A 23,825-nucleotide genomic window follows, 5' to 3' on the forward strand; every position below is an offset into this window, starting at 1 on the left:
TCCTTGGGGAGAGATTTGGGCTTAAACTTTTAAAATGCAGTAACTCATAAACGATACATGTCATATTTAGGTGGATAGCAGATTCCTATTTGTCAGAAAATACCGATTAATATGACCTCAGACGTGACTAAGGCAGTGGGTCCAGTTCCTGAGAAGGGTCATACCTCAACAACCGGATGGGCTATTGCGATGGATCAAGTTAGGGATCAAGTTATTGAGAAATTTTAAAGCAGGCTTAGGCTACCAAAAGATTTCCAAAGTCTTGAACATCCCACAGAGCAATGTTAAAGTGGTCATTCAGAAATGGAAGGAGTATGGCACAACTGTAAACCTAACAAGACAAGGCCATCCACCTAAACTCACAGGCTGAACAAGGAGAGCGCTGATCAGAAATGCAGTCAAGAGGCCCATGGTGACTCTGGACGAGCTGCAGAGATCTACAGCTCAGGTGGGAAACTCTGTCCATAGGACAACTATTAGTCATGCACTATACAAAGTTGGACTTTATGGAAGAGTGGCAAGAAGAAAGGCATTGTTAACAGAAAGCATAAGAAGTTCCGTTTGCAGTTTGCCACAAGCCATGTGGGGGACACAGCAACCATGTGGAAGAAGGTGCTCTAGTCAGATGAGACCAAAATGGAACTTTTTGGCCTAAATGCAAAACGCTATATGTGACGGAAAACTAACACTGCACATCACTCTGAACACACCATCCCCATTGTCAAATATGGTGGTAGCAGCATCATGCCCGGGGGGTGCATCTCTTCAGCAGGGACAGGGCAGCTGGTCAGAGTTGATGGGAAGATGGATGGAGCCAAATACAGGGCAATCTTGGAAGAAAACCTCTTGGAGACTGCAAAAGACTTGAGACTGGGGCGGAGGTTCACCTTCCAGCAGGACAATGACCCTAAACATAAAGCCAGGGCAAAATTGGAATGGTTTAAAAAAAAAAAACATATCTATGTGTTAGAATGGCCCAGTCAAAGTCCAGATCTAAATCCAATCAAGAATCTGTGGCAAGATCTGAAAACTGCTGTTCACAAACGCTGTCCATCTAATCTGACTGAGCTGGACCTGTTTTGCAAAAAAGAATGGGCAAGGATTTCAGTCTCTAGATGTGCAAAGCTGGTAGAGACATACCCAAAAAAGACTGGCAGCTGTAATTGCAGCAAAAAGTGATTCTACAAAGTATTGTCTCAGGGGGCTGAATAATTACGCACGCCCCACTTTGCAGCTATTTATTTGTAAAAAATGTTTGGAATGATGTGTGATTTTTCGATCCACTTCTAACATGTACACCACTTTGTATTTGTCTTTCACGTGGAATTCCAATAAATTGATGCATGTTTGTGGCAGTAATGTGACAAAATGTGGAAAACTTCAGGGGGGCCGAATACTTTTGCAACCCACTGTATGTATAGTGTATGTACAGTGTCTGCATGTATGTATAGTGTGTTTGCATGTTTGTTTTGTGTGTATGTACAGTGTGTATTTTCTGGTGAAACAGTGCTGCAATATGTGTATTTTCTGGTGAAATGCTGGCGCATTACGGTTGTTCCCATTGGGGGGGAGCACCGCCATAGGTTTTCTCGCTTGGAGTGACAAAATGGCTAGAGGCACCCCTGTATTTGGGCATAACAAGGGGTATTATGCATGGAGGAAAAAGAACACTGCATTCCAAGAAAAACATCAGCTACCTACAGTAATATTTTTTTTGTGGTTCCATCATGCTGTGTGGCCAGTGCAGGGACTGGAAATCTTGTCAAAGTTGAGAGACTCATAGATTCCACTCAGCATTAGCAGATTCTGGAGACCAATGTCCAGGAATCAGTGGCAAAACTGCAGCTGCGCCAAGGCTCGATATTTCAACAAGACAACCACCCTAAACACTGTTAAAAATCCACTAAGGCATTCATGCAGAGGAACAAGTACAACATTCTGGAAAGGCCATCTCAGTCCCCAGACCTGAATATAATTGAAAATCTGTGGTGTGAGTTAGAGAGCTGTCCATGCTCAGAAGCCATCAAACCTGAATGAACGAGCTGTTTTGTAAAGAGGAATGGTTCAAAATACCTTCAACCAGAATCCAGACTCTCATTGGAAGTTACAGGAAGCGTTTAGAGGCTGTAATGTCTGCAAAAGGAGGATCTACTAAATATTGATTTCATTTCTTTTTTGTGGTGCCCAAAATTATGCACCTGCCTAATTTTGTTTAAACAATTATCGCGCACGGTCTGTAAATCCAATAAACTTAATTTCTCTTATCAAATATCACTGTGTCTCTCCTATATGATATATTTAACAGACTTTTATAGTTACAACCAACGATTTATACAGGAAAATCCTGACTATTAACAGGGTTGCCCAAACTTTGGCATCCCGCTGTAGAACACAAGATGGACTGACTAATCCCTCTCTCCACTGCTGTGTATATTTGCCTGTGGTGGGATCTCTTTTCATTGGCTGTTGGGTTTGTTCAACATGACGCCCACTTCACTCTTCCTGGCAAAATTTGGCACGGTTACTGGCTGACGCTTTGACCACCCGTTTAACGAGATGCCAAATGAACCTTTTTTTTCCATGTGTGATATTTATGAAACAAAGGTGAAAATCATATATGTGGGTATACTGTACGCTGCTGTTCTTATTCATTAGAGAGACGTATGATTGGCCCCACATTTATTCTGCAGCAGGAAAATAACCCCACAAATACAGCCAAAGTGATTAGGAACCATGTTTAGCATAAAGAAGTCTTTGGAAGTGATGGTTTGGCCCCCACAGAGACCTGATCTCCACATGGAGTGTGTCTGGGATTACATGGAGACAGAAGGTTGTGAGGAAGCCTACAACTTAACATCTACAGAAGATCTGAGGTTAATTCTCCATTGATGACATCCTCTGACGCAAGATTGCGAAACTGATCGGGAAGGTGATAGGCGGCACCATTACATCTGAGGTCTTCTACTGACCATTTTTATGCGTGCTACTTTTTCGGGGTTCCCAGTGCACGGGCTCCGTATGTGAGTTTACGTTTTCTTTTTACTAATTGTTTTATATGCTACGTAATAAAGACGGTTTACACTTAGATGTGCCGTATATCGCTTTCATGCTACTATCCTATTGGGCTCCTCTCTGGCGAGTCTTTGTGACCTCAGGATATTTACTGCATTCCGGAGGAATCTGTGGCGTGTAACATCGCTGGTGAAACACCATCTGAGAGATCTGCGGACCATCTACCAAATTCGTTTACCTTTATAATGTGGGTTGTTGGAATCTGGTAAGCCTTGCTTCTTTACCTTTTTGTTCAAGGATCCTGTATATCAGAAAATGGTGAAAACTGTATTACTATAGACCTGCGCTGACTTTGTATATTTATTGCTTGTGTGGACTTTTGGACATTGTTCTTCTCGGCTGACACTTATTGTTTATTTTTTGATTCTCCATTGATGATTGGAACAACCTACCAGGTGAGTTCCTTCAAAAACTGCAAGTGTACCTAAAATAATTGATGCTGTTTTGAAGGCAAAGGGCGGTTACCCCAAATATTTGTTGAAGATTTTCTGGTCTGTTTGTTCACTGCAATATTTTAAATGATGAAAAATAAATGCTACTTGGATTTATAAAAATTTTGTCAACAATTTTTATTTTTTTATTTTGAACAGAACAGAACGGGGCCCCTTGCAGGACCCGACCCGCGGTCCGCTGCGTCGGGGCCCCAGGCCTCCGCTTTCAAATTGGCTAAAAATGTGTTGAGAATAATTCCAGTGAGTTTCCTCAACTTTTGGAGCGATTGGATAAGTGTGGGAACTCCGGTATGTTTGTTAAAGGGAACTTGAAGCAAGTGGTATATTATGGCTGCCATATTTATTTATTTTTCTAAACCAGTTGCCTGGCTGTCTCTGCTTATAATGCTTTTAGCAATAGACCCAGAGCATGCATGCCTTGTAGCAGATCAGGTGTTATTTGACATTATTGTCAGATCTGACAAGATTAGCTGTATGGTTGTTTCTTTTGTGATTTAGACTTTACTGCAGCTAAATAGACCAGCAGGTCCGCCAGGCAACTGGTATTGTTTGAACAGAAATAACACAACATGTTTAGTGTCTAGCGCTAAGCGAGAAAATGGCATGGCCTCGAGTCGCCTCTTAGGCCCATTTAACTGGGCCATGTGGGTGAAGGGTGGTAACGACCGTCTAGCTACTTGTACTGGAGGGTAAGCGGGTAACAGCCACCCGGCTACCTGTGCTGGAGGAGAAGGTAGGGGGGAGGGGCTGCTGCTTTTCAATGAGGAGGAGAGATGCAATCGTTGTGCTGTGTGTGGAAGGAATCGATTCCTTTCTGCTGATAGTGCCAGACCACCTATTTGCTTTCTGCATGACCTTTACTTTTTTTTTGTGTCCCCTACTGTTCTAGAAGCAGACCTGAGCACTTTATTTAGCCTGCAGCCATAGTATTCATATTGTGTGGCGGCGGGGCCTGGCGTAATTCTATCCTAACACTACAATGTATTTTTGTGTTCAGTGTATAGTCAGTACATAAATCTCTGTATTCCTCTGGTGTCACATGGTGTCTGATCTCTCCTCTCTGCAGTGAGTGTAGCAGTAATGGTGATTCGGTCCTGTCATACACCAGCGTATGCAGTAACAGCTCCTACCTGGGCAGCGATAAGGTTGGATCAGGTGACCTCTTATTCTAATGTTGGTAACAGGGCTGTGCAGTTGGAGGAGTCGGAGCAATTTTGAGTACCTGGAGTCGAAGTTGGAGTCGGTAGTTTTATTCACTAAGGAGTCTGAGTTGGATGATTCTTGTACTCCACAGCCCTGATTTGTAAACAAGCTTACCCCATACACACGCTCAACAAGTCTTTTAAATGCACAATTCTAAAACAAATTGTTTGCTATTGTTCAAGCAACTGATAAGACCCAGCTCAAGTCAATCCAACTGTTGCATTGACTTGAGCTGGGTCTTATCAGTTGCTTGAATAATAGCAAACATCCTTTTTGGTTTGTTTCAACAGCAAAAGTTGTTTGATAATTGTGCATTTAAAAGACTTTTGTTGAGCGTATGTATGGGCCTTAATGCTGGGAATAGACGGGTCGACCGGCAGCTCGATTAGCTGCCGGGCCGACCCCAGACGCGTCCCTGCTCGTCCGCGTGGATCGATTACCGCTCGCCCCCGCCGGCGCTTCCTTCTCAGCACTCGATTCCCTGCCATTGTCCGCCGGCGGGAATCGAGCAGGCGGGGGTCGAGCGGCTTGATCAGGCCAGCTGAATATTATCAGCTGGCCGGATCAGCTGGTCGATATACGGTACAGAAACGTACCGTGTATCCCCAGCATTAGTGTTATAATTACAGGAAATGTTTTTCATCTATTCTAGTTTTTAAAGGACACCCGAGGTGAAAATAAACTAATGAAATAAACAATTGTATTCATCCTCCTTCTCCTAAATATCAATTTTTTTATTTATATTCCAGTTTTATTTTATATTTAAATCTACTTTTTAAGGTTTTTTTTTTTTTTTTTGTTTTTTTTTGTTTTTGCTCAATGACACATTCATTAAAGTATGCCAGAACTAAAATCTATGAACTATTGACCCTTTTTATCTCTTTCCAATTGCAGTGATATGAACACTGAAAACATGCAGTTATGTTACAGACAAGGCTAAGGGTAGACAGTCATACACGGGTGCTCGGATACCCCTTATCAAAATCCGAATTGATCCGGATACCCAGATATCCGGATCGGATATCAGAATCCGAACTTTGCGGTATCCGCGTATACATGGATTCGGATATGGGGATAGAAAACCGGAAGTGGCCTTTAAATTGCTTCCAAAACGTCTTTTAGGGTATATGTAACATCATGTTTTGTTTTTTAAAGGGAAACACTAATTATGTGGAGACTTAAAATATAAAAATGGCGGTAAATTCACATCAGGACTAGGTTCCAGACAGCGGTCGTGCAGCCCACATTGTGTCCAAAGTCCAACCGCACAACTGGGACATCAGTTTTCAGCTCAGACATCTCACAAAAATGAAAGCTATTGTAGTGGCCTAATAGCTGGTAGCAGTGGCAGGCTATTGTGGTGGCAGTGGCAGACTGGCAGTGGCAGCAGAAGATATAGTTCTGTGTGGACCCTGGTGGTGTGCAGGGCCGGTTCAAGGGGCCCTGTGGCCCCAGGGCAAACGTCAGTGTTGGGCCCCCCCGCCCCCCCATTACCCCTTTGCTCCCCGGGGGCCCTGCTGCAATTACATTAGCAGCGATAATTACCTTATCCCCGTCGGGTGAGCGAGCGGGCAGCGGCTGCACTAGGAGACATGTTGTCTCCCTCCCACTCTATGACCCAGCGCGTGAGCGAGTGAGCAGCGGCTGCACTAGGAGACATGCTGTCTCCCTCCCACTCTATGACCCAGCACGTCATGTGTACATATACTGGGACATATACCCCTGCCTACATATACTGGGACATATACCCCTGCCTACATATACTGGGACATATACCCCCTGCCTACATATACTGGGACATATACCCCCTGCCTACATATACTGGGACATATACCCCCTGCCTACATATACTGGGACATATACCCCCTGCCTACATATACTGGGACATATACCCCCTGCCTACATATACTGGGACATATCCCCCTGCCTACATATACTGGGACATATCCCCCTGCCTACATATACTGGGACATATCCCCCTGGCTACATGTACTGGGACATATCCCCCTGGCTACATATACTGAGACATATACACCCTGCCTACATATACTGGGACATATACCCCCTGCCTACATATACTGGGACATATACTCCTGCCTACATATACTGGGACATATACTCCTGCCTACATATACTGGGACATATACTCCTGCCTACATATACTGGGACATATACTCCTGCCTACATATACTGGGACATATACTCCTGCCTACATATACTGGGACATATACCCCTGCCTACATATACTGGGACATATACCCCTGCCTACATATACTGGGACATATACCCCTGCCTACATATACTGGGACATATACCCCTGCCTACATATACTGGGACATATACCCCTGCCTACATATACTGGGACATATACCCCTGCCTACATATACTGGGACATATACCCCTGCCTACATATACTGGGACATATACCCCTGCCTACATATACTGGGACATATACCCCTGCCTACATATACTGGGACATATACCCCTGCCTACATATACTGGGACATATCCCCCTGCCTACATATACTGGGACATATCCCCCTGGCTACATATACTGGGACATATACCCCCTGCCTACATATACTGGGACCCCCCTGCCTACATATACTGGGACATATCCCCCTGGCTACATATACTGGGACATATCCCCCTGGCTACATATACTGGGACATATCCCCCTGGCTACATATACTGGGACATATCCCCCTGGCTACATATACTGGGACATATCCCCCTGGCTACATATACTGGGACATATACCCCTGCCTACATATACTGGGACATATACCCCTGCCTACATATACTGGGACATATCCCACTGCCTACATATACTGGGACATATCCCCCTGCCTACATATACTGGGACATATACCCCTGCCTACATATACTGGGACATATCCCCCTGCCTACATATACTGGGGACATATCCCCCTGCCTACATATACTGGGGACATATACCCCTGCCTACATATACTGGGGACATATACCCCTGCCTACATATACTGGGGACATATACCCCTGCCTACATATACTGGGCACATATACCCCTGCCTACATATATTGGGCACATATACCCCTGGCTACCTGTTCTGGGGACATCTCTACCCCTGGCTACCTGTTCTGGGGACATCTCTACCCCTGGCTACCTGTTCTGGGGACATCTCTACCCCTGGCTACCTGTTCTGGGGACATCTCTACCCCTGGCTACCAGTTCTGGGGACATCTATACCGCTGGCCACCTACTGGGCACATATACCCCTGCCTACATATACTGGGACATATACCCCTGCCTACATATACTGGGACATATACCCCTGCCTACATATACTGGGACATATCCCCCTGCCTACATATACTGGGACATATCCCCCTGGCTACATATACTGGGACATATACCCCCTGCCTACATATACTGGGACCCCCCTGCCTACATATACTGGGACATATCCCCCTGGCTACATATACTGGGACATATCCCCCTGGCTACATATACTGGGACATATCCCCCTGGCTACATATACTGGGACATATCCCCCTGGCTACATATACTGGGACATATCCCCCTGGCTACATATACTGGGACATATACCCCTGCCTACATATACTGGGACATATACCCCTGCCTACATATACTGGGACATATCCCACTGCCTACATATACTGGGACATATCCCCCTGCCTACATATACTGGGACATATACCCCTGCCTACATATACTGGGACATATCCCCCTGCCTACATATACTGGGGACATATCCCCCTGCCTACATATACTGGGGACATATACCCCTGCCTACATATACTGGGGACATATACCCCTGCCTACATATACTGGGGACATATACCCCTGCCTACATATACTGGGCACATATACCCCTGCCTACATATATTGGGCACATATACCCCTGGCTACCTGTTCTGGGGACATCTCTACCCCTGGCTACCTGTTCTGGGGACATCTCTACCCCTGGCTACCTGTTCTGGGGACATCTCTACCCCTGGCTACCTGTTCTGGGGACATCTCTACCCCTGGCTACCAGTTCTGGGGACATCTATACCGCTGGCCACCTACTGGGCACATATACCCCTGCCTACATATACTGGGACATATACCCCTGCCTACATATACTGGGACATATACCCCCTGCCTACATATACTGGGACATATACCCCCTGCCTACATATACTGGGACATCTACCCCCTGCCTACATATACTGGGACATCTACCCCCTGCCTACATATACTGGGACATCTACCCCCTGCCTACATATACTGGGACATCTACCCCCTGCCTACATATACTGGGACATCTACCCCCTGCCTACATATACTGGGACATCTACCCCCTGCCTACATATACTGGGACATCTACCCCCTGCCTACATATACTGGGACATCTACCCCCTGCCTACATATACTGGGACATCTACCCCCTGCCTACATATACTGGGACATCTACCCCCTGCCTACATATACTGGGACATCTACCCCCTGCCTACATATACTGGGACATCTACCCCCTGCCTACATATACTGGGACATCTACCCCCTGCCTACATATACTGGGACATCTACCCCCTGCCTACATATACTGGGACATCTACCCCCTGCCTACATATACTGGGACATCTACCCCCTGCCTACATATACTGGGACATCTACCCCCTGCCTACATATACTGGGACATCTACCCCCTGCCTACATATACTGGGACATCTACCCCCTGCCTACATATACTGGGACATCTACCCCCTGCCTACATATACTGGGACATCTACCCCCTGCCTACATATACTGGGACATCTACCCCCTGCCTACATATACTGGGACATCTACCCCCTGCCTACATATACTGGGACATCTACCCCCTGCCTACATATACTGGGACATCTACCCCCTGCCTACATATACTGGGACATCTACCCCCTGCCTACATATACTGGGACATCTACCCCCTGCCTACATATACTGGGACATCTACCCCCTGCCTACATATACTGGGACATCTACCCCCTGCCTACATATACTGGGACATCTACCCCCTGCCTACATATACTGGGACATCTACCCCCTGCCTACATATACTGGGACATCTACCCCCTGCCTACATATACTGGGACATCTACCCCCTGCCTACATATACTGGGACATCTACCCCCTGCCTACATATACTGGGACATCTACCCCCTGCCTACATATACTGGGACATCTACCCCCTGCCTACATATACTGGGACATCTACCCCCTGCCTACATATACTGGGACATCTACCCCCTGCCTACATATACTGGGACATCTACCCCCTGCCTACATATACTGGGACATATACCCCTGCCTACATATACTGGGGACATATACCCCTGCCTACATATACTGGGCACATATACCCCTGCCTACATATACTGGGCACATATACCCCTGCCTACATATACTGGGCACATATACCCCTGCCTACATATACTGGGCACATATACCCCTGACTACATATACTGGGCACATATACCCCTGACTACATATACTGGGCACATATACCCCTGGCTACCAGTTCTGGGGACATCTATACCGCTGGCCACCTAATCTGGGGACACCTATAGACCTGGGGCTACCTATTTTTGGGGAACCACTGCTGTCAGATTGAGTCTATTTTGGGGAACTGCTGCCAGGTGAGAGGTGTCTACATATTAAGGGGGCATTCTGCCTATTTATGTGAAAAGCTGTCTATTTATGTGCCTCATGACTGCTGAATTTGTCTTGTTGTGGGCCTCATGGTTACTGACTTTGTCTTGTTGGGGGCCTCATGATTTGTTGGGGGCCTCAAGATCGCTGAATTTGTCTTGTTGGGGGCCTCATGATTGCTGAATTTGTCTTGTTGGGGGCCTCATGATTGCTGAGTTGGTCATGTTGGGGGCCTCATGATTGCTGAAATTGTCTTGATGGGGGGGGGCCTCATGATTGCTGAATTTGTCTTGTTGGGGGTCACATGATTGCTAACTGCGAGACTATGGAAAGAGCTGAATCATCATCATATGAGACAATTGCATTAAACCTACTTTTTCCGCTTTTTAAAACAGAAAATGAAACTGGGAAGTTCCAAAAAAAAAAATGAATATTTTTTTCAGGAGTACGTTGGATGAAATTGTTTATCTTCACAGTTTATTTTCAACTTAATTTTCCATAATGTTCATGTATGAGTTAAAATGTTTGAATTTAGTTTAAATTGCTGTTGGCACTTTGTGATAGTAAAGTGACTCTGCAGTTTGGACACTCTACCTCCAAAAGGTTCGCCACCACTGTCCTAATCTAATGTCCCACCATTGCTTAGTTCATGTAAACTTGTCTCCACCCACGACCACACCCACATTCTGGTTCATGACCACACCCATTTTTCGGGTGACGTAGCTCCATTTTTTGGCGCGCTACACAACACCAACCCAGATCGCCCCGCTTTTTGCTCCCCACTTTTTGCCCCCGCTGGAAAATTTTCTGCGGACGCCCATGGAGGCAGGTATCGTTTCCAGTCCCCACCTTGCGACTCAACAAACGTGGTCAGCATTTGCTTCAGCGACCCGTTGAACCTTTCACATAGTCCTGCTCCTGGTTGGGGTACACTGGCGGGTGGTGTCTGCCGCGGGTGAGGTGCAGGTGTTGGGGTGGTCTGCCTCCGCTCCAGACAGGTGAACTTCATGTGTCCCGTCTTATGGCAGTAGTGACAGGTGACCCCCTCAGGTGCTGCAGGCCTGGGGGCAGCAGCTGCGCTGGGTGGCCTTTGTGACGGGCGGCTCACAGGGGCAGGAGAGTCTGCCAGAGTATTGGGCGGACCTCCTCTCCAGCTGGATGGTGCAGTTCTGCGTGTATCAGACACCCAGGTAGTTGTAAAGGTTTCAGCGAGGTCTGCAGCGACAGTTGCTGACGCAGGCTTGCGCTCCATCACAAACTGTCGTACATCAGCAGGGCAAATGTTCAGAAACTGTTCTAGGACTATCAAGTCTTCCAGGACACCATAAGACCCTTTGGTGAGGCCTAGAGTCCACTGGCGGAGAGTGGTGAGCAGGCTGCTGGCCATATCTCGATAAGAGTCAGAAGATTTTTTTTTCTGCCAGGACCTGAACTTTTTGCAATAGGCTTCTGGCGTCAGCTGGTATTTGGTAATGATAGCGTCCTTTATAGTGGCATAATCATTATCTTTTTCCGCAGGTAACTCTGCGAAAGCATCAAGCGCTTTGTAGCGCAGCAAAGGTGTCAGATGTCTGGCCCACTGGTCTTGGGACAGCCAATACTGACGGCATGCTTTTTCAAAAGATCGCAAAAACAAGTCAATGTCTATGTCTTTCTCAATATTAGCAAATTTAAATTTTGCACTTACGGGTGGTGCAGCTCCTTCAGCAGGGAGGCTGGGCGGCGAACTCTGGTTGGCCTGTTGCACTTTTGCCATGTTTAGCTCATGCTGTCGTTGGAGCTCCCGTGCCGTAACTTGGCGTTCCCGCTCCTCACGGGCTTCTGCAGATTGGCGTTCCCGCTCCTCACGGGCTTCCATGTACTTTTCCAGGTCAGTGTCCATCAGCTTCCGTAATGCCTGCTGCATTACCGGGTCAGCACAAATAGACATTCCAGTACCAGCCGGTTCCGGGCGAGTACTTTAAGGAACTCTGAGATTGGGGTCCACACTGACAGTCTCCTGCGTAACTGTTGGCGCATTGCCCGCAGGTTGCTCAACCTCTGTACGTTCAGGTTCTTCAGTCTCTGGTTCCCCTCGACGTGAGTCAGATGGGCTGGTATCCACTTCAGCGGACACATCCAGCTCCCGCAGTTGCGGGATATCCCATCTGTACAAGTCCGTTACCAGGTCCTGTTGTTTCTTGCGGCCGGCGTCAATGCCTCTCGCTTGGCAAAGATTTTGCAGGTCCGCCAGGCACATGTTCTTGTAGCTCCCGGACATTTCCATGCCAAATAAAATAAAACTTTTGGGGAGGGGTACTGGCTACACAGTCTCTGTATATATAAAAAATATATTGCATTCCAGCTACACCAACAAATTAGTTCGTTTCTTGATAGCGCTAGCGCTATCTTAGATAGTTTCAGCACAGCACAGATCCCAACCACTGCCAAACACTGTCACAGGAGCCCTGGTGGCTGGAATGCGAAATGCCTTCCAAACTGTTCCAGCGCACAGATCGTGCAAACTGTGGTCGCAGTCAATGCGCAGAAACCGTTGGGAATTGGCCGCAGACAAACCAGAAGGGAGCCTGTGGGTTACGGAAATACACTTTACACACTATTTCAGGGTATATCTGCCACCACCACTGGTATGGGCCAGTGGTCCCTACCGACTGACTGACTGATCCTGCAAGTAAAAGGGGGGGGGTTGGGGGGGGGGGGCGGTGTGTATCGGATGGCGTCCCCCAGCAATGATAAAACACAATAGGCATTTAACTTTTTTTGTTTTTTGCCTCGTAAGTCCTTTAAATCGATAAGGTCTAATAATGTACAAGGGGTATGACAAAAAGTGCAGTGGATAGTAGGCCTGATCGATTTTAGGAAAAGATTGGTTTGCTCCAGGGGTCGAATGGGGCGTGGACGGCGTCCACTTACTATTTCCCGAGGGTGGACGTTGTCCAAGCTGGCATGTGTGGATGGAGCAGCGCATTGGAAGGAGAGCTGTGAGCAGCGGTGGAGAAAGGGGGCCATCTCCCCCCCCCCCCCCCCCCTTTCCCTCACCTTGGGGCTCTCCTTCCCTCGCTCTCCCCTCCTGTAGTAATGTGCGGGCAGCCGGCAGTGGGCGGGACTTACCTCTCCTCGTTCCGGCGCCGGATCTGCGTGCCGCTGCTCTGGTCTGGACCAGACTTGTGGCAGTGGAGTGCCTGCGCCGGAACGAGGAGAGGTAAGTCCCGCCCACTGCCGGCTGCCCGCACATTACTACTGGAGGGGAGAGCGAGGGATGGAGAGCCCTAAGGTGAGGGAAGGGGGGGGGGGAGATGGCCCCCCTTCTTCTCCACCGCTGCTCACAGCTCTCCGTCTTCTCTGCGCTGCTCCCCTCCTGCTGGGGGGACACCTGGCTACCTATTCTGGGACATACAGTATACCCCTGACTACATATATACTGCGCACATATACCCCCTGACTACATATATACTGGGCACATATACCCCCTGACTACATATATACTGGGCACATATACCCCCTGACTACATATATACTGGGCACATATACCCCCTGACTACATATATACTGGGCACATATACCCCCTGACTACATATATACTGGGCACATATACCCCCTGACTACATATATACTGGGCACATATACCCCCTGACTACATATATACTGGGCACATATACCCCCTGACTACATATATACTGGGCACATATACCCCCTGACTACATATATACTGGGCACATATACCCCCTGACTACATATATACTGGGCACATATACCCCCTGACTACATATATACTGGGCACATATACCCCCTGACTACATATATACTGGGCACATATACCCCCTGACTACATATATACTGGGCACATATACCCCCTGACTACATATATACTGGGCACATATACCCCCTGACTACATATATACTGGGCACATATACCCCCTGACTACATATATACTGGGCACATATACCCCCTGACTACATATATACTGGGCACATATACCCCCTGACTACATATATACTGGGCACATATACCCCCTGACTACATATATACTGGGCACATATACCCCCTGACTACATATATACTGGGCACATATACCCCCTGACTACATATATACTGGGCACATATACCCCCTGACTACATATATACTGGGCACATATACCCCTGGCTACATATACTGGGCACATATACCCCTGGCTACATATACTGGGCACATATACCCCCTGACTACATATACTGGGCACATATACCCCCTGGCTACATATACTGGGCACATATACCCCCTGGCTACATATACTGGGCACATATACCCCCTGGCTACATATACTGGGCACATATACCCCCTGGCTACATATACTGGGCACATATACCCCCTGGCTACATATACTGGGCACATATACCCCCTGGCTACATATACTGGGCACATATACCCCCTGGCTACATATACTGGGCACATATACCCCCTGGCTACATATACTGGGCACATATACCCCCTGACTACATATACTGGGCACATATACCCCCTGACTACATATACTGGGCACATATACCCCTGGCTACATATACTGGGCACATATACCCCTGGCTACATATACTGGGCACATATACCCCTGGCTACATATACTGGGCACATATACCCCTGGCTACATATACTGGGCACATATACCCCTGGCTACATATACTGGGGACACATATACCCCCTGACTACATATAATTATAAAGAATAAAAGCCTTGCTGAGAATCCCCCATGAAGAGATGGACTAGTTCAAAACCTGTCGGTTTTGTCAGATTTCTACTACAGCGACAGTAACGGCAACATAGGAGAAAAGTAATTTATGGCTCATTTTTCTCTGGAAGGAACATACTTCTTATTTGTATATCTTTACATGTATTTAACATTTTATAATTTTTTGCGAAAGTGGTCCTTTAAAACAGAAGGTGTTTGCGATAATTCAGGTTGGAGTGAGCAAATTATATCTCCCATGATGCATCACTGCTGAATATGCAAATCATCCCTTTGTTGTCCCTGTAAGATAACCACACCTCCAGAACAGCTGGAATGCAATGAGTCAGCTTGTTAATAAAAAGAGCCACAATAATCCAACATGCAAACAGACTGTTTCGGATCGGTTAATCCTCATCAGTGTATGGCATGGATTGATATGGCTCTGTGTGGTAGGACTCTAAACACTCAGAGTTATAGACTACCCAGCAAGCTCATGGTGAACCAGAATCCTAGGAGTGTGTAAGATTAAGGACCTTTTCTGTTACTGATAATTGACCACGTTGTGTTCTGTTGTGTGATTCAGAGACCCGCAAGTTGCTGGATGACCTCTGTGTAGAAAAAGAAGTGGAGTGTCCCCCTCCCAGGACCACAGCAAGACTTCTGGACAAGGTACTGGTCCCACTGTGCTGACAGGCACTTACAGGACACAGCACTGCCCCCGCTGTGCTGACAGCCACTTATGGGACACAGCTCCGCCCCCATGGTGCTGACAGCCACTTATGGGACACAGCTCCACCCCTGTGGTGCTGACAGCCACTTATGGGACACGGCTCCGCGGCGGACAGCCATGGTGCTGACAGCCACTTACGGGACACGGCTCCGCCCCCCCCTCCCCCGCGGTGCTGACAGCCACTTACGGGACACAGCAGTTCCATTGCAGAATGGAGTACTTCTAATGTGGAAACCACATAAGCAGGGCAGGCAGTTGGATTATTATTTACATATACCAGCAAATGTGTAGCTGTTAGGCACATATTAAAAAATTGTGTGGTGTTTGGGATGAGGATGGGAGGAGTTTGCAGTGAAAATCACCACATGCTAGGATTCGGGAAAGACCTAAGAGGGTGTGGGGGCGGAGCTAAGATGTAGGACATAGATGCTGTGTCTGTAGGCATGGACACAGAGGGGTGTGGCATTCACTCCCATAACAAAGCAGACATAGTGAACAAAAATGGGGTGGAGCATTATCACCTTCCTTGGTTTGTTGGCACCATGTTTTGGTTGCTCTTCCCAACAGTGTCGTGCTGGGTTTTTTTTTTATGATTTTGTGTTACTTTTTTCTTGGTTGCCTCTTGGAGACATCATGTAGCAGCATCTGAAATCCAGGAAACTGGGAAGTCTGCCCAGCAACAAGTGATGCGTTGCTCTTTTATTGCCAGTAGTCAGATTCTGAAAATTAAAATTTTGTTTTTACATGGCAAAGAATAGAAAAAAAAAACACCACTTGAAATATAAATTTTGAAAAATATATATATAAACTATCTTAACCTTCCTGGCGGTAAGCCCGAGCTGAGCTCAGGCTATGCCGCACAGGAGGATATTTCAGCCCCTGGTGGGGCGATTCGCCCCATTTAAAGTGCTGTACGCGCAGCTAGCACTTTGCTAGCCACACGTACAGCTTGATCTCCCGCTCGCAGCGGCGGAAGAGGGTCCGCCCGCCAGAGCCCTGTGCTGCCCGGACCAATGACTTTCGGGCAGCGCTAAGGACTGGATCGGAGGCGTCTGACGTCCATGACGTCATTCCGATCATCGCCATGGCGACAGAAAAAGGCAAACGGGAACGCGTTATATACGCTTTCCCCTGTTTGCTATTGATGCCGGCGACGATCGCACTAGAGGGACACATGCGCCCTCTAGTGTTGTTTCATGTAGCTACCACTCTGGTAGCTTTACATGAAACTAAATAAATAAATAAATGTATTTCTGCCTATTTGGCAGAATTAATTAACCGCCAGGAGGGTTAATTCAATACAAACCATAATAGGTCAGTGTATAATTATAGTAGAATGGTATTAAAAAATACATAAAATACCCTGTAAACTCCTTGTCAAACACAATATAAGCTCAGTCAATATGAATGCCCATAGTTCTAGGATATAAACCACACCAGAGATACAAAAATTGAGCCCCTGGGTGAATGAACGCGGGTCAGTAATAATAGCGCTTGTGCAATATCGGCTTATGTGCTAGTGCCTATATACTGTACATAGATAATAAGCGTCAAAAAAAAAACAAAACAAAAAAAAAAACCTGCAAATAATTAGCATCAAATCGCATAAATATGCATACAAAACCTGCTGTGCACAAAAATACTACTGCTAAAGGAGCAGCCTTTACGGTGTGCATAGATCAGAGGATTCTTAGCCCAGTTTGATATGCAAGATAAAGCAAGGACAATGGCTTGCTGGCAAAGATGGACGGAGGACTCCCTGACAGACCCCACTAGTTTTGCAAGAGTCGCCCTTTTTCATTAGAGGAGGCGTGGCCAATGCCTACTGGGCTAAGTATCCTCTCATCTATGCACGATCTTTGCACACCTTATAGACTGCTCATTTACTCATACGTATGAGTACTGTATATACTCGAGTATAAGCCAAACTGGGAAAAAGATTGATTCGAGTATAAGCCGAGGTCAGGGGTTGCATTGGTGGCAAAAGATGAACCTATCCCATGTCAGCAAAAGATTAATACTTTTGCAAATCAGTGTGGTTTAAAGCAGCATCAGCAGGTAGTTACCTATCCTCTATTGCCTCACAATAGAACACTTTCCAAACACACACAACCTTTGTGCAGAGTAACTATCAGAGCCTACAGATTGTTACAATAAGCAAACCTCATAAGGGCTGGAGGCAGCAACACACCCTGAAGTCCCAACAATTGCAGGCCTGATGTTTGCACTGCAGCATAGGTATCTTGTGCATACAGTGGTTTGACTTGAGGAGGACCTATAGTGATGGCTGTGGGCTGCTTTCAAAGTGATAGCAGTGTGTTGTGGATTTGCATACAAAGCTACAGCTTTGTGCTGTCTCCTTATGTGTGCTTTACCCTGTGTCCCCCACCAGAGCAGCGTGGCATATCTACTGATCCATGCAGTGAATTTGCATACAAAAGTGACAGCTTTGTGCTGTCTCCCGCTGTGTGTCGTGTCCCCCACCAGAGCAACGCAGCCTCCACGAATTTACATACAGCACAACTGACCAATTACAGATGTTTCCTGGCGGGCAGCTTGGATTGGAGAGCGTGAGAAGACATATATGCCGGCGAGGACACTCGGAAGGTGGCGGACCCGTGCATCGTCACTGGTAAATATGCCACGCGCACCACTCTGTCGGAACGGGGGACAAAGCAGACAGCGGGAGACAGCGCAAGCTTTGTGCTGTATGTAATTCCGCGGCAGCCATGCTGCTCTGGCGGGGGACACCACACACAGCGGGAGAGAGCACAACGCTTTGTGCTGTATGTAATTCCGCGGCGGCCATGCTGCTCTGGCGGGGGACACCACACACAGCGGGAGCCAGCACAAAGCTTTGTGCTGTATGTAATTCCGCGGCAGCCATGCTGCTCTGGCGGGGGACACCGCACACAGCGGGAGACGGCACCTTTAAAGCTGTCACTTTTGTATGCAAATCCGCGGCGGCCACACTGCTCTGGTGGAGACGGGGGACACTTTATTTTATATTTGTTCATAGTGGGGGGTAAGTGACTCGAGTAAAGGTCAAGACCCCCACTTTTAGGACACTTTTTTTGGACCAAAAAACTCTGCTTATACTCGAGTATATACGGTATTTGGCACAGCAGGTTGTCTATGCATTTACGTGATTTGATACTTATTTTTGCACTTTTTTTGTGTGTGCTTGATATTTGACACTCATTATCTACAGTGTTCTCCCCAGAATTTTTTTGCAGCTGGGTGGCTTCTGTGAGCAACTTTGCTGCCAGCATAGGAGGAGGTGAGCCAATGACAGCCGGGTGCTCACCAAAACTAGCCGGGTGGAGCACACGGCTAAAAGAGCCTGGGGAGAACACTGATCTATGTTGGCACTAGCACTTTAGCTAGTGGTGTGTGTATATGTGTGTATATACAGGATCTTCTCAAAAAATTAGCATATTGTGATAAAGTTCATTATTTTCGGTAATGTACTGGTAAACATTAGACTTTCATATATTTTAGATTCAAATACACACAACTGAAGTCGTTCAAGCCTTTTATTGTTTTAATATTGATGATTTTGGCATACAGCTCATGAAAACCCAAATTTCCTATCTCAAAAAATTAGCATATTTCATCCGACCACTAAAAGAAAAGTGTTTTTAAAACAAAAAAAGTCAAACTTCAAATAATTATGTTCAGTTATGCACTCAATACTTGGTCGGGAATCCTTTTGCAGAAATGACTGCTTCAATGCGGCGTGGCATGGAGGCAATCAGCCTGTGGCACTGCTCAGGTGTTATGGAGGCCCAGGATGCTTCGATAGCGGCCTTAAGCTCATCCAGAGTGTTGGGTCTTGCGTCTCTCAACTTTCTCTTCACAATATCCCACAGATTCTCTATGGGGTTCAGGTCAGGAGAGTTGGCAGGCCAATTGAGCACAGTAATACCATGGTCAGTAAACCATTTACCAGTGGTTTTGGCACTGTGAGCAGGTGCCAGGTCGTGCTGAAAAATTAAATCTTCATCTCCATAAAGCTTTTCAGCAGATGGAAGCATGAAGTGCTCCAAAATCTCCTGATATCTAGCTGCATTGACCCTGCCCTTGATAAAACACAGTGGACCAACAACACCAGCAGCTGACATGGCACCCCAGACCATCACTGACTGTGGGTACTTGACACTGGACTTCAGGCATTTTGGCATTTCCCTCTCCCCAGTCTTCCTCCAGACTCTGGCACCTTGATTTCCGAATGACATGTAAAAGTTGCTTTCATCTGAAAAAAGTACTTTGGACCACTGAGCAACAGTCCCGTGCTGCTTCTCTATAGTCCAGGTCAGGCGCTTCTGCCGCTGTTTCTGGTTTTAAAAGTGGGTTCATGTTTCCATCTGCTGAAAAGCTTTATGGGGATGAAGATTTCATTTTTCAGCACGACCTGGCAACTGCTCACAGTGCCAAAACCACTGGTAAATGGTTTACTGACCATGGTATTACTGTGCTCAATTGGCCTGCCAACTCTCCTGACCTGAACCCCATAGAGAATCTGTGGGATATTGTGAAGAGAAAGTTGAGAGACGCAAGACCCAACACTCTGGATGAGCTTAAGGCCGCTATCGAAGCATCCTGGGCCTCCATAACACCTGAGCAGTGCCACAGGCTGATTGCCTCCATGCCACGCCACATTGTAGCAGTCATTTCTGCAAAAGGATTCCCGACCAAGTATTGAGTGCATAACTGAACATAATTATTTGAAGGTTGACTTTTTTTGTTTTAAAAACACTTTTCTTTTAGTGGTCGGATGAAATATGCTAATTTTTTGAGATAGGAATTTTGGGTTTTCATGAGCTGTATGCCAAAATCATCAATATTAAAACAATAAAAGGCTTGAACTACTTCAGTTGTGTGTGTTTGAATCTAAAATATATGAAAGTCTAATGTTTATCAGTACATTACCGAAAATAATGGACTTTATCACAATATGCTAATTTTTTTGAGAAGATCCTGTATATATTGATGTGAAAAACTATTTGCACCCTTCCTGATTTCTTATTCTTTTGCATGCTTGTCACACTTAAATGTTTCTGCTCATCAAAAACCGTTCGCTATTAGTCAAAGATAACATAATTGAACACAAAATGCAGTTTTAAATGATGGTTTTTATTATTTAGTGAGAAAAAAAACTCAAAACCTACATGGCCCTGTGTGAAAAAGAAATTGCCCCTTGAACCTAATAACTGGTTGGGCCACCCTTAGCAGCAATAACTGCAATCAAGCGTTTGCGATAACGTGCAACGAGTCTTTTACAGCGCTCTGTAGGAATTTTGGCCCACTCATCTTTGCAGAATTGTTGTAATTCAGCTTTATTTGAGGGTTTTCTAGCATGAACTGCCTTTTTAAGGTCATGCCACAACATCTCAATAGGATTCAGGTCAGGACTTTGACTAGGCCACTCCAAAGTCTTTATTTTGTTTTTCTTCAGCCATTCAGAGGTGGATTTGCTGGTGTGTTTTGGGTCATTGTCCTGCTGCAGCACCCAAGATCGCTTCAGCTTGAGTTGACGAACAGATGGCCGGACATTCTCCTTCAGGATTTTTTGGTAGACAGTAGAATTCATGGTTCCATCTATCACAGCAAGCCCTCCAGGTCCTGAAGCAGCAAAACAACCCCAGACCATCACACTACCACCACCATATTTTACTGTTGGTATGATGTTCTTTTGCTGAAATGCTGTGTTACTTCTACGCCAGATGTAACGGGACACGCACCTTCCAAAAAGTTCAATTTTTGTCTTGTCGGTCCACAAGGTATTTTCCCAAAAGTCTTGCCAATCATTGAGATGTTTTTTAAGCAAAATTGAGACGAGCCTTAATGTTCTTTTTGCTTAAAAGTGGTTTGCGCCTTGGATATCTGCCATGCAGGCCGTTTTTGCACAGTCTCTTTCTTATGGTGGAGTCGTGAAGACTGACCTTAATTGAGGCAAGTGAGGCCTCCAGTTCTTTAGATGTTGTCCTGGGGTCTTTTGTGGCCTCTCGGATGAGTTTTCTCTGCGCTCTTGGGGTAATTTTGGTCGACCGGCCACTCCTGGGAAGGTTCATCACTGTTCCATGTTTTTGCCATTTGTGGATAATGGCTCTCACTGTGGTTCGCTGGAGTCCCAAAGCTTTAGAAATGGCTTTATAACCTTTACCAGACTGATAGATCTCAATTACTTTTGTTCTCATTTGTTCTTGAATTTCTTTGGATCTTGGCATGATGTCTAGCTTTTGAGGTGCTTTTGGTCTACTTCTCTGTGTCAGATAGCTCCTATTTAAGTGATTTCTTGATTGAAACAGGTGTGGCAGTAATCAGGCCTGGGGGTGACTACAGAAATTGAACTCAGGTGTGATAAACCACAGTTTATTTTTAACAAGGGGGGCAATCACTTTTTTTCACACAGGGCCATGTAGATTTGGAGTTTTTTTTTCTCACTAAATAATAAAAACCATCATTTAAAACTGCATTTTGTGTTCAATTATGTTATCTTTGACTAATAGTTAACGTTTTTTGATGAGCAGAAACATTTAAGTGTGACAAACATGCAAAAGAATAAGAAATCAGGAAGGGGGCAAATAGTTTTTCACATCACTGTGTAGATAGATAGATAGATAGATAGATAGATAGATAGATAGATAGATAGATAGATAGATTTACACAACCCTTTCTTTATCCTATCATATTGTTAGTAGGTGTGTTTATAGATAATGGCGGTTGGTGCTATAGTTTTTTCTTCCTTTCTTGATCCATCTGCTATTTTCTCCATGTATGTACTCACCCCCCACCCTACACTACTATGTTTTAGTGAAGTTCCTCTTTAACCACTTCACCCCAAAGCGGTTTTTACCCTAACGGACAAGAGTGATTTTCACCTTTCAGTGCTCATCCCTTTCATTTGCCAGTAGCTTAATCACTACTAATCACAATGAAATGATCTATATCTTGTTTGTTTTCACCACAAATTGGGCTTTTTGGGGTTGAGATTTGTTTTCAGTAATTACTTTATTTTCTATGCATTTTAACCTCCCCAGCGGTATGGACAGAAATGTCCGTTCAAAAAAACATGCTGTGAACAGTATAAACGTGCATACACATCAATACTCTCCTGCACTGTATACTAGACCCTTGCTTGACACATTTTGGCAAGTTACAGGAAAAAAAAAGTTTTAAAAATAAATTTTATCACTGTTTGCACAGAAATCCTGGGGAAATTGAACGCTGGGGAGGTTAAAGGGACATACAAGGAAAAAATACGCTATTTCTTCAATTTCATCCCCTATGGTTTTAATATAAACACTGCTACTGTACATAAACCCACACATTTTATTTGCCTATTTGTCCTGGTTATCACAAGATTTTAATTATGTCCCTAGTACAAAGTATGGTGACAATATATTTGTAAATAAAGATGTATGTTTTTTCTTTAGTGGTTTTTTTTTCCCCACTATTTGCACGTGCACGGGAATGCACACGCGGGGGTGCACACAGCGGCAGCAGCACTATCTGACTTATAAAAACGTTCTGGAGCCATTAAGACAGGGGCCCCCAACTCCTGGGCCGCAGCCTGTTCTGAGCTGGGCCGGAAGTCTGTCATAACAGTGCAGAGAGAAGTGTCACGTGAAGTATAGAAGAGCCGTCTGCAGCCATTGTTACTGCTGCCACCTAGTGTCTGTTATTTGTAATGCAGCATGCTTTCTGTCTGTACGGACACCAGCTGGCAGCAGTGAGGATGACTGGGACTCTCCAGCTGATGCTGGAAGCTAGTGTGGGAAGAAGAATGGAAGGGTAAAAGGGAGTGTGGGGAGGAGGTGTGTGTGTGTGTGTGTGTGTGTGTGTGTGTGTGTGTGTAGGAGGAAAATGGGTGTAGGGAGGAGGGAAGGTGAACTGAATGTGGGGGGGAGGGTAAAAGTGAGGGTAGGAAATGACTGTGCCAGTAGGTAAGGAAGACCAGGCAGTAGCAGTACCCCCCCTTCAC

At 45.9% G+C, this 23,825-nt stretch overlaps 1 protein-coding gene across 1 annotated transcript in view; it reads left to right on the plus strand.

The window, feature by feature from the left end:
* Positions 1-23,825, plus strand: part of LOC137539013 (lysine--tRNA ligase) — a 107,612-nt gene that overhangs the window by 77,101 nt on the left and 6,686 nt on the right. Inside the window, exon 7 of the mRNA XM_068261477.1 lies at positions 15,692-15,777. Coding sequence (XP_068117578.1) covers positions 15,692-15,777 — 86 coding nt within the window. The remainder of the gene's footprint in view (positions 1-15,691; positions 15,778-23,825) is intronic.

Source organism: Hyperolius riggenbachi, chromosome 11, assembly GCF_040937935.1.
Source record: "Hyperolius riggenbachi isolate aHypRig1 chromosome 11, aHypRig1.pri, whole genome shotgun sequence".
Lineage (NCBI taxonomy): Eukaryota > Metazoa > Chordata > Amphibia > Anura > Hyperoliidae > Hyperolius > Hyperolius riggenbachi.